Source organism: Pteronotus mesoamericanus, unplaced genomic scaffold (assembly GCF_021234165.1).
Source record: "Pteronotus mesoamericanus isolate MK-2021 breed Mesoamerican mustached bat unplaced genomic scaffold, CSHL_Meso_final contig_163, whole genome shotgun sequence".
NCBI lineage: Eukaryota > Metazoa > Chordata > Mammalia > Chiroptera > Mormoopidae > Pteronotus > Pteronotus mesoamericanus.
In genome coordinates, this window is record NW_026555064.1 from 10,180,250 (window position 1) to 10,193,418 (window position 13,169).

The 13,169-nt window shown below is 34.2% G+C and overlaps 1 protein-coding gene across 3 annotated transcripts in view; it reads right to left on the reverse strand.

The window, feature by feature from the left end:
- Window positions 1-13,169, reverse strand: part of NAA15 (N-alpha-acetyltransferase 15, NatA auxiliary subunit) — a 64,667-nt gene that overhangs the window by 17,540 nt on the left and 33,958 nt on the right. For all 3 annotated transcript variants that reach the window (XM_054563059.1, XM_054563050.1, XM_054563041.1), the window contains exons 7-14: window positions 12,851-12,970; window positions 10,531-10,626; window positions 10,272-10,378; window positions 8,187-8,259; window positions 5,269-5,438; window positions 3,970-4,122; window positions 3,048-3,176; window positions 1,782-1,995 (exon numbers count right to left, since the gene is read on the reverse strand). In XM_054563059.1, the coding sequence (XP_054419034.1) occupies window positions 1,782-1,995; window positions 3,048-3,176; window positions 3,970-4,122; window positions 5,269-5,438; window positions 8,187-8,259; window positions 10,272-10,378; window positions 10,531-10,626; window positions 12,851-12,970 (1,062 nt within the window). The remainder of the gene's footprint in view (window positions 1-1,781; window positions 1,996-3,047; window positions 3,177-3,969; window positions 4,123-5,268; window positions 5,439-8,186; window positions 8,260-10,271; window positions 10,379-10,530; window positions 10,627-12,850; window positions 12,971-13,169) is intronic.

Below are 13,169 nucleotides of genomic sequence, written 5' to 3' on the forward strand. Positions count from 1 at the left end.
AAGTGTTTCAACTCTGTGTAATTAGAGGTAATTATGTATTATTTGTACAATATGAGGAAGAGGAGGAAGACAGGAAGTATGAACAAAAAGGTAAATAAAGCCAGGGGATCTCAGTTATCAGCTTCAACTGGAAACTGTCCTGTAGGATCTTACTGGCATTTTCTTTCTACTTGTAGAAACAGTAACAGGTAGTGAGATTCGAGGGAAATCTGTACAAGGATTTCAATGTGTGACCTTAGAAAGTTCTAAACTGCTCTTGGCTAACAGGAAGTAAAACTTAATAACAAATTAACAACAACAAAAAAATCCAAAGGCATTTAGCAGGAGTAAGGATGAATAAAGCAACCAACCGTAACATCACAAGAGGAATAAATTTAGGATTGAAGAAAAAAAAAAAAGACACACTTTTTATGCCCCAACTCCTGCAACATTATTGCCATCAGTCACAAAATATTTGGATATACAATTAATTCATATCCTTCTACATGCCTAGATTACTTTCATTCTGAGATTCTTTCCCAAATCATTATTTAAGGAAGATTTCTCCCTATGTACTCCGACACCCTGCTATAAAAACGACGTTAAAAACTGGTCAAATGACTCAGTGGATTGAGCGCTGGCCTGTGAACCAAAGGGTTGCTGGTTTGATTCCCAGTCAGGTCACAGGCCTGGGTTGCAGGCCAGGTCCCCAATAGGTGGCGCGTGACAGGCAACCACACAGTGATGTTTCTCTCCCTCTCTCCTTCCCTTCCCCTCTCTCTAAAAATAAATAAATACAATCTTTAAAACAAACAAAACCCCGGGTCAAATGATAACTCTTTCCCTGGCTCAGCTGGGTTAAAGTGCTATATTGTACACCAAAAGGTGGCGGGTTCAATCCCCGGCTGGAACGTGTATGGAAGGCAAACTGATTGATCAATCTCTCAGATGAATAAATATATCCTTGGGTGAAGATTTACCAATAAATAAATAAATAAAAGGGTAAGTCAGTCATTGGGCAATTTTACTAGCTTAATTCCAAGCTGGCTTTTAATGTTCAAGCAATATTCATCTTTTAGTAAGTTAATTATAAATTATTAAAAAGAATAATAACTAGATATATTGACTGTCAACGCAGAACACCAACATTAATTATATAGTTAGCAGTTTACAGTACTGGAACTAGCCAATTACAGTATTGGGTAAACCCGTTATTAAATACAACACTCATGAAATTGAACTTCTAAAAAGTTAATGACTGGTTACAAATTAAATTCTTACTAAACTTTTGAAAGTATAAAGTAAATAGTATTTTTCTTTTGTTTCTTAGAGAAATTCACAAAATGGCTGTCATCATTTTCTAAGCATGTATATAGTCATTCCTCAGTATCCTAGGGGGACTGGTTCCAAGATTCCCCCAGATACCAAAATCCATGGATGCTAAAGTCCCTCATATAACAGAATATTTGCATATAATCTATATTTGCATATAGGCTACAGCAGGGTGTGACTATACATCACTTCATTTGCATGGATTCAGTTTAGTGCTCGGCCTATGGCAAATTCATGTTTCACTATTTGAAACTTTCTGGGATCTGCCCCCCATTACTTTTAATCCATGGTTGGTTGAATCCACAGATGCAGAATCCACAGGTGCAAAACCCACAGATGTGAACGGCTGACTACATTATCATCACACAAGATACTTAACAAAATGCTGAGGAAAAAATATATATTACACAAAAACATAAATATATGCACACACACCATAGCAAAATATAAGACATCTTTGTATATTATACCTGTATCAGCTTCATGTTCTTTATTCTCATCTGTAAGGGGGTTGTCATGAAGCTTCAAATAGATTTCTATAGCAATTCTTGCTGCCTTGAAGTAAAACGGATGCTGTCGAAGTACATCTTCTAGTTTTAATAAGTCCACATATGATCTAAGGGTAATCTTCCTCATACAGTATGTATGAAAGTCAAACTGGTCATCAGTGATTTCTATAAAATGCTAACAAAATTGACTTTTTTATTATACTAAAGTATAGTGATGTCAAAGAAAACTACAAAAATCACAGCCCTGGAATTATTTGTGTCCTAGGCATTAAAAAAATTAATAAAATAAAAAATTACAATCATTCAATATAAATACCTGGCATATCAAATAAGTAAATACAATTGGCCAGCACAGTATATGGCATACACAAGTCACTGAATTATTTGTTAAATGAAAAGGAAACATAATACTTTAAACATACATTCATTTCTTCCTTAATCATACTTAAATAAAGCTATCATGACAAACCAATTTATTAATATACTCAATGATGTAATATGGTATATTTACACATAAAACATTGTTTTTATATTTAGAATGATTTGCAAAGTATTATAATATGCAGTATTTGGTAATTTTTCTGATGTTACAAATCTGAAACTTATGCAATGATAATGCTGGTAGGTAGAAATCAATTAGCAAGTTGGTCAAGCAACCAGAAACTAACACAATTCAACTAAACTCTGTGGGTTCTCTACTTAACAAGCATGAAATTACATAAACTATTTTTATTTGGGAGAAACAGAAAAGTGACTCAAAAGTAAAGAGGACTAAAAACCAAGGAATTTATCAAAAAATTAGGAACTGCATAGGCTACAGAAATATTGTAAAATGGCTTCAAAGCTCCTATCTTATAAATATCAAGGTATATGACATCACTAATCAAATCTACAACAAACAGATTTGGAGGACAACTTAATGAACTCTGTACATGTTACTAAAGAAACAGCAATTATTTGAAAGAAACATTTAAAAAAAATCAATGAAAACCTAAGAAAGATACAAACTTTCCATAAAGATTTTTACATGAATTCTTGCAGGAAGAGTAGACAATGAAGAAGTTCTCAGAAAATGTAGTTTATATTTCAATTACAAAAACTAAAAAACGTAAATATTAATATTTAGAAATCACTGTAATTATAAAAAGAAAAAAACAATAGGATTTGCCCAACATCTTTAACATTTAACAGAGTAATATGAGAAATTCGTATGTCCAGGGTACTTACTCTCTCAATCTCATGACATTTCTTAAGTGCTTCGCCAAATTTATTCATTGTCTTATAAGCCTGGGCACATTCTGTCTGGAACCACATGCACTGCATTTCATTCAAATTCTCTACTGCTGATGTTCCTTCCTATGTGAAAATCACACATATTCAAGACCATTTCTCACCAAATACATTATTCTACCACAGAATTTAAGAAAAAGATGGTCAATTGATTTGAATTCTTTCAAAATCATTTTGTTTTTTAACCCATTCACAGAGTAAGAGGAAACAATTAATATGTGAAAGAAACTAAAGTTATATTTCTAACCACTAAAAAAGCATGTACTTTTGTAAACAATTAATCAAAATATCTACTTAACTGGGGTTGGAGAGTAACATAAGAAATAGAATGCTAGCACATAGCAGGTACTCAATTAATATTAGTTTCCTTCATCCCTAAAAATTGATCTGAACATCTATCAACATAAACCAGAGGTTAGCCCTGCTGGTGTGGCTCAGTGAACTGAGTGCAGGCCTGTGAACTGAAAGGTCACCAGTTCGATTAGTTCGATTCCCAGTCAGGGCACATGCGTGGGTTGTGGGCCAGGTCCCCAGGTGGGGACTTGTGAGAAGCAACCAACTGATGTTTCTCTTGCACAAAGCAACCAATCGATGTTTCTCTTGCACATTGATGTTCCTCCCTCCCTTCCCCGTCTCTAAAAGTAAATAAATATAAAAATTTAAATCAGAGTTTAAAAACCCATTGTACAGGCATCTAAAAAGTGAATGTTTTATACTAATATTGATTTCAGTATTTTTTCTGATAAAGTGATTTAATTAAAATCCTATTTTGATATTAAAAACAACAGAAATAAATTTTGAAAAGTAGGGTATACAAGTATGAACTATTTATTCATAAGTAAGAATTAGCTATACAAACCCTTGTAAACTTTGAGCACATTTCTTCAGCCTCTTTTATCAGATTGGCTTTTAGCATGTATTTTGCACACTTAGAGTTGATAAATCTGTCTGCTGTGTCCAAGGCCTGGGCCTCATCCATCCACCTCGCAGCTTCTTTAATATTCCCAGCATGCTTACAGGATACAAAAAGCAAAATAAACCAGTCAGTATGCTAAAATGACTACACAAGTAATCAGTCACCTGTTGATAAATGACTAAAACCAAGAAAGGTACTTTTCTGACCCTTAAGACCCTAGTCAATGTAGATGCATAAATGCTGCCACAATATAAGTTCTGATACCTTCCTGGGCATGTAAAATATAGGCTCTTTAATAGTATAGATTTTGTTTTAACAATATTGTCTACTGCTATCATCTCATTGCCTACAACAGTACCTGGCACATAGTGAATACTTAAAAATAACTGTTAAATAAAATAATAAATATTTGAAATCGTTAAGTGAGAACAACATAATTCAACGTAAAGGCCATAAACGGCAGAGGGATGACCAAATTTCTGCCCAAAGGAACCATGGACACATTACTGATGAGGATCATTAGTGGACATTCCACAAAGACCCTCATTCTAATTCACCTTAACTAGTCCATTTGGCAAAGCCACAAAACCAATGAACATCAATGAATATACCTGGCCTTGGAAAGTGTTTTCAAAACATTACTTAATTTCATTATTTTTGGTAAATTATTGGTTTACAGTCTCTTTCCCAAGAACTTTTATTACTAAATTTTATTTTTATTAAAAGCCACCTTTATTTTAAGATGGTGCAAAAACATGATTAGACATTCTCATGTAAGACCTAACAGCTAAGGAGGAAAAAGAGATAATATGTAATATTCGCAGTAGAATCTTTAGTTTATTTTTATTAAGTTTATTTTATTAATCAGATATTTATATATATGACCATACTCAAATGTTAATAGAAACAAACATCTCACAGCACATACAATTACTTTCAATTACCTATACTCTTACTACTTAAAACCAAGAAAATAACCAGATGTGTATGTGAAATAAATGTATGAGAATATATAATATGAATAACCATATATGTGTGTATACACAGGTATGAGAGATCCACTTAGCATGACCATGACAAGTCTAAAAGTAATCAGACTGAGAAATGTACTATACTTGTTATTCCATGGTTTATGAGCAATCAAACAGTCATTGTTGTTATAGCATTCAGAATCTGTAATATATAGAAAAATTTTGTATAAGTCTCATTACCTCATAAGAAAAAAAGAGAGTAGATTTTTACCTTATAGATTTTAGCTTTCACAAGAAAGAGTTCTATCAATGTAGGTGTACTTTCAATAGCGGTATTTATGTATTCCAGAGCAATAGATGGCTGACCAATTTTGTCATAATGTTGTGCCAAGTAGTACTGAACCCAAAGTAACGTGGTTGGTGGTTCTTCTTTTCCATCATCTTTAAAAAGTAGGGGAGGCGGGTGCAAGAAGAAAGAAACCAAGATTAGTCATTATATATACACATATATACACAGAGGGTACCCACCTCTCAAAATGGGTACTCTATCTTTATTAATAAGGAAACTAGTTTGAACCGTGTTATTTATGTACCTAGCTATAAAACTACCCCTAAATTTATAAGATTTCTAAATGGGATCCCGCTTTCTTTTCTATATCAGGAGAGCCTCTAAACAATGCCTTGCATTTGTTAGAACTTTTCTTTACATAATGAATATGGCAGGTAAGTGAAATCAAAGATACAAGAAATTGCCTGAAAGGAAACTGAAAGGTGTGGGGGGGGGAAGACAAGTTGTACTACAACTATGAGAGTGTACTGATCAGGAGGCTATATATGAGAGGGGGAAAAAAGAATTAAAAAAATTTTCCATTAATCTGAGGTTAAAAAAAAAAAAAAGACCCAACTGCTTAATTGGGTTTCTAGCTAACGTACTAACTATACATAAATATATTTGTAACGTGGTTATTTTAAATTCCAGTGGTTATAATATTCTTAATATATTTTAATACTATGCAGAATATGCAACAATTGATAATTTAGGTGAAATAAATACTACACCCAAAAAAGTTAAAAATGCTAATTCTATATTTTAGTTCATAATTCGATTTTTATGTATTCACAAGAAAATGTGTAAGTTAAGTATACAACCCACACATTAAAAAGTGTTTTTAACACAAATTTCTAAAATCAGAATTACTATCTGCTTTCAGAGAAAGCAACAGATTGCTCATTTTTTTTCTGGTAAAAGTAGGATGGCTCAGCAGACAAACAATAGGAGTGGAACTCACCAACTCCCGATCTGACAGATCTGCAACTAAAGTGCTGCATATTCTTGGGCATTTCATTGAACCTCTTCCACATTTGTAAAATATGTAGGAAAATGCTGATAATCAAAGGAACATTATGATGATTAACCAATGAAACCATGGTAACGCCTTCTAAAAAGTATTATTAAAATTAATCTGAGACCTAAAAACAATGATCAACCCAATAGCAATGAGCACCCCAGGTCCCATACTGGGCTCTCCCACTGTCAGAACCAGGGCTCGTCAGGAAAAACAACGGATTCCAGGTCTGCTATGGGCAGTGTACAAGATAAACTGGAATAATCTAGTCATACCAAACTTCAAGGAACCTACCATCTACTACCATTTTATAAGAAGGCTGCATTTAAAACTGCAATGATTTAAAACATCAAATGTTTAAATCCAGGAATTCATAATGCCTTTAAAACGTGTTTACTAGCCATCTTTGAAGGATGTTATTAAACCAATTATTTTGAAAACTGGTAAAGAACAGGGGAAAAAAAGGTAGAGGAGGCAGGGGAGAAAAAGCAGAAATAGATGAAGAAAAAGTTCTCTTTTAAGGTTAAAAAAAAAAGAAGAAGAAGAAGGCTGGAATGTCACCAATTTGTAATCCCTAGCAGTTACTAACATGTTTTAATACTACATGCCTCCTGATGGACAAACACACCATCACCTGTAAAATAATCTTGCTCACCACTCATATTAAAACAGAACAAAAAGCAAACAGCCCCTCCTTCCAATTTTTAAACCTCATCAAGCTTCTGGTCAGACCTGTCCATTAGAAGTTTCTGCGATAATGGACATATTCTATTGTCCTGTCTAATGTGGTAGGCAGTTGCTTCAGATGGCTATTGAGCAGCATTTAAAATATGGCAACTGCAACTGAGAAACTGACTTAATAATTTAATAGCCACATGTGGCTAATGCCTATCACACTAGACAGTACAATTGTACATCCATCTACCAATTTATAATAAATTCAGAGAACAGAGCAATAACATGTTAAGAAACACCATGGGAGTACATTCAGCTAAATCTACTGTGTGCACTGTAGAAAAAAAGAAAAAAATCTAAATTCTTTAACAAAGAAGTTGTTGGAAGAAGAGAAGATGGAAGGAAAACCTACAGATTAAAAGAGAGTTAAGAGACGTATCAACCAAATTCAAAGTATGGATTTCATATGGATTTTCATTTAAACAAACTCCAAACACAAAATATGACATGTATAAGATAACTGGAAATATAAACGTGGACCATTTTTCTTTGATATCAAGACAGTATTAATGTTTAGGTGTGGTGATGATATTATGATTACAATCTTCAGAATATTAAAATACTCATCAATGTAATGTTTAGGATTTGCTTCAGAATAACATGGTAGTAACGTGTGTCCAACCTTTTGGAGTCTCTGGGACACAATGGAAGAATAATTGTGACAAACACTGATGAGCAAAAACAGGTTTTAAGTAAATTTATGATTTTGTGTTGGGCCACATTCATGGCTATCCTGGGCCACATGTGGCCTTTGGGCCGTGGGTTGGACACCCCTGCTGGAGAAGGAAGAAGGTAAGAATATAAATGAAGTAAGTTTGACCAAGAGTTAAAAATTACTGCAAATGGGGGATGGAGAATCAATGTTAGTATATCTAGTTTCATAGATATTTCACATAAAATGTTTTTAAATAAGCTAGTATGATTCTCTTTTTACCAAATATTTTCATACAATGTTCAAATTAATGCAGCTCTATCTTAAAGGGGAAAAAGTGTAAATACACTGAACTTATTGCCTAAATAATGAACAATAATTCTGATCTTCTCATTAAGAATTTCATGGTATATTAAAAATCTCTGGATGCTTTTAAAACAAAACTTGAGCACTTACCATTGGGATTAAATAACCGGCAGCTTTTAAGAGAGGTTTCATAACCTACTACTAGTTCTTCTATGATCGCCACCTAGAGTACAAATACACAAGCACACTTTAATTAAAAATAGAGAGCGAGTTATCATTTCTGTGGAAAATGTGCTATTAAAGGGCTCAATAAACACTGACACACACTTTTATAAATTTCTTAACTTATGGATAAAAATTTAAAAGCAAGTTAAACCTTATATTTTGGAAGGTGTGTATTAAGACATAACTTTTTAAAAACTTACTGGCAACTCCTTTCCCTGCTAGAAAACAAAGCATTGAGCTGAACTACATAATCAGAGAAAGGCTGGACATAAAGAGATAATGTTGATGATTTTTATCTTGGTTCATTTGTATCTCAATCCATATAAATAACACCCACTATATGAATGAAGTTAGCATTCATTCTTTAGGAATGAAAAATTAAATACTGTGTGGGAAGAGAAATTCCCTAAGTAGATGAGAGCATCAATTCTCAATCTCCTAACCCAGGGGAAAACATCAGTGAAACCAACATGGGACCATGAGTGGGTTTCTGAGGTGCAGAACACGCAGCTGTCCAGGTTCTCTGGCTTCTCCTCAGTCATGACTACACTACTTGTTCCTGGCTTCCTAAGAGATCTGTGAATACTTTTAATTTATTAATTTCCTTCTTTGTTTAATCCACCTATAATGGATTTGTTACTACAGAAGCTCTCTTAAATGACCTCAACTTAACTGACCCAACAGGTTAACACCAGCTCTCTCCATTACCTCAGAAAACTGAGGACGGAATGGTCACAGCTAGGTTATTCTGGTGCGCCCATGTTTTTCTGCTCCCACAAGCTGAGCTGCATCCTTATTAAGAGAGTTTTGTCTTCCCAAACATGTTTCAATCAGTTACATTTATTATCATCACTGTCAAATTTAAGTCAACATTATGTAAACTTAAGAAATGAGGACAAAAAGAACTATTTCTATAAGTTGAACACCATGGAAAGACTCAGGATTAATTAGATATTTTTAGCCAATTTAGATTTAAATGAGAGAATCATATATACCATAAAAGTATATAGGAATTATACAATTAAGAAAGCTTTGCTGCTCTGGCTGGTTCGCTCAGTGGATCGAGTGCCAGCCTGTGAACCAAAGCTCTTGGGTTCGATCCCCAGCCAGGGCACATGCCTGGGTTGCAGGTCTGGTCCCCAGTAAGGCGTGCGCAAGAGGCAACCACACGTTGATGTTTCTCTCCCTCCCTTCCCCTCTCTCTATAAACAAACAAATCTTTAATTAAAAAAAAAAAAACAACTTTGCAATCACCAAGTTCTCACTCTACCCAAGCTGAAAAATAGTAGACCACATTTTATAAAAGTGATTTATATAAGAAAAAGAAGAAAAACAGCCATCAATAAAGCCCATGCATTGGGCCATTTAACAAAAGACTGGCAAGTAAGTACACCTTATGTGCTTTATGTTAGTGTTTCGCATGTTTAACTTGTCCCATCTTTCTGATTCTTCATTGTAACTGATTAAAAAAAATCCAACCAGCATGTCTTGATGCCACTGCACTAGCAAACAAAATAATCTAAACTGACATTAAAGCATCCTCTTAACAAGTATTTGCATATTGTAATACATAGCTGAAAGAGAAAGTTAACTTGCGGGGATAGCAAATAGACTCTTCTGAAAGATTCTTTTTTCTACCAAATAAAAAAGGAAAAAGATTGCTAAGCTAAAATTTAGTTTAAAAAAAGAAATCACTTCTGAGTTTCACCATGAACAGGGTTTAGAGAAAATATTGACAAAATCACTACCTTACCAAGCTTTCACACATATACTTATTTATCAACGTATATTGCAGAAACAGAAGACTGAGAGAAGAAATAAATGATACGTTACTAGTTAAAGAAAGTAGAGCATGAAAAAGAAGAGGCACGGGAGCATTTAAATTACAAGCTAGGAAGACTGATACTGGATTCAGAAAATGTGTACTATGTGCACAGATAAGCAAGATTCAATTATTTCAAATAGTGAGCAAAGAAATGACAGAAAAAACAAAATTGTATTTTGCTTTACCTTCTCTTTATCTTTGTACAATGACCTCAAAGTATTGAAGACTGGTGGACAACCCTTGCTGAAGTTCATCCTTAAGAACTTATCCAAACATTCCTTAAACTTCTCACCTTGGAAGAAAAAAATCCTGTTAACTTACATTTACCCAGACAACTCTCTAACAATGCATACTTCAATTTCAGTATGCACACTCATATAGTTAAAAACAAGGAAATTGTAAATCATACCATCATTTTCATTTCTTGCAATTATCCTCACTTACCAGATAAAAAGTTTAATGGCAGTCTTCTTGGCACCAGTCCCCTGGGATATTTAGTCCAGGCCTCCTCATAAATTTTTAATCGTTCTAACATATTAGCTGCAGACAAAACAAAAGTTCTTTCTATATTTAATTTTAACTATATTTTTCTAGCAAATTACAAATTACTCAAAGTATACAAAAATTACCATATTAAACACAAAATTTGCATGAGAAAATTATTTATAATCTAACCACTTAAATATATCAACAATCACTTCAGAGTATTCCCTTCCTTCTAGTATTTTTACATCTTAAGTGCTTATACTCGTATAAAATGCATAATTTTCTTTATCCTGTCCTGTTCTAGGTAGCCTTTAAAAATCTGAGGACTCCTCAAGTTCTGAGGAAGGCTTCATTATTATATTTCCATACATGGCTTCTCCACTATTCTCTTCAGCCTCTGCTTTTCTAAGTCCTCTGCTCTGATTTATTTTGAAATTTTGGATCTGTCCCCTATCTTCCCATTTTCCCTATTTCTTTTATAGTTTCTCTTTTATTCTCAATTCAGAGATTCCCTAGGTTCATCAACCTTCCACTATACTAATTGCTCTTCAGCTGTGGCCTCTCTTTTATTCACTCTATTATTTTTATGTCCACAAGTAGGTCTTTCTTTCCCCAGATTGCTAATTGGTACTTTCTCATAACCATTCAGATTCCAGGGCTGCAACTCCTTGTCCTCACCTTAGATTTCTCCATTACCTCTACTCGCCCTTGCACTAGCACAGGTGCGCGTCTTTCCTGCGCAGGTGTTCCTAGGGTGGTACGACATTGTGTTACAAAATTTCTCCTGCATATGGCAATGATTAGAAATGGCTTAGTGTCAGTCCTGAGGGAAGCATCTTGGCCAAGGAAGAGGCAGGGCTTTTTGTAGATGACATATTTCTGGGCTCATCCTCACAAGTGGGTACCATTCATTAGAGAGTGTGATGGGGAAAGAGGGTGGAGTAGGGAGGTGGAGGAGAGAGTCTCTGGACCCAAGTGTATAGAATGACAGGTATCTTCCTCATTTTGCCATGTATAATGCACTGCCACGTATGGTGCCCACGCACGTTTTTGGCCCAAATTTTCAGGAAAAAAAACTTCAGTTTTAATTTCTTAAATCAATTTTATTTAATTATATTTAGAAACAAAATCGATTATCGTATTCCAGGATATTAATTTGCATATGGATATTGTTATTGCTCTCTCGAGTTACACTTTTAACATGTAAGCATAGACAAAAGAATTAAAAGCATTTTTATAGATACAGAATTAGTACTACCCATGTATAATGCACATCCTTATTTTTTCTTCGAAAATGTGGGTGAAAAAAGTGTGCATTATACATGGCAAAATATGGCAGTCCCTCTTTCCACAGAGAAAAGCGCTGTTCTTTTAGCTACATTCATGTGCCCCTGGCAGGCCACTTATGCTGTGGCTGCAGGTTACCACAGAAATTATGTTTGCTTCTTTCCCTTAGGGAAACATCTCCATTTCTGTCCGTGGAAATTTCCCTTTCATGCTTTTATTGTTGCTATGCATTTGTGAATTTTTAGAAGTTGTTTCTAAAATTTTTTCTCAACTATTTCTATGAATTTGTTGTGTAAGAGCGATTTCAAAAAATGCTCCGTCTGCCATGTTCAATAAAGTCTGCAAATGCACTTTTGTCTTCAGATTCTGAACCACTTCTTACTCACTATTTTTCTAGTTATGCTTTTCAATGAGTTAATAAAATACTGAGTTCACCAAAAAGTTCATTTGGTATTTTTCTGTAAGGTGGCTCTAGTAGCACTTAGCTGTCTTCAACTTCATTCAAAACAATTTTGTTAAGAGTGTACTGTGACAGCTGCCATATCAGCGTGCATTAAAAAAAACATCAAAATTGGTGAATTTTCGTGTAGCCATTTTAATACTGAAGATGGAAGAAAATACGTACACAACCATATTATGCTTGATTACTTCAAGAAAGGTAAAAATGCAACTAAAGAGCAAAAAAAGATTTATGCAGTGTATAGAGAAGGTGCTGTGACTGACTGAATGATGCTGGATATATCACACGAGATGGTGCTCCAGTCAGGTGACCAGCGAAGTTGACAGCGATCAAATCGAGACATTAACTGAGAATTATACCATGTGGGAGACAGCCGACATACTCAAAATAACCAAATCAATAAAGTTAATGGTGAAAATGAATGTGTGTCTTTTGTTTTACAGAAAAAAAACAGATGGACTTTTTGGTTAACATAATATATTAACAAAAGAAGCAATTAAAACTTAGAAAGTAAGTTTTAAACAATGCTACCTGGCTTGAGTGCCTTTTCCAAACCTTTGTAATAGGCCCAGTTTTCAGGGTTTCTCTCTTGCAATCCTCTATAAACATCAGCTGCATCTTCCAAACGACATAATTGCAACAGAAGTTCCCCTGATAAAAAAACAAAATTAAATTAAATATTTTCTAGTTGCAACTAACTTTTCCTCAAATTTTCTCTTAAAATCTCTTCAATGTTGAGAAGTAGATGGATTAGGAATCTTCCTGAATTCCCAATTTCCTTTAGCAGGACTATTTATCGTGTAATTTTTTTTTTTACTGTCTCCCACTTTTTGGAGTTCATATTTAGAAA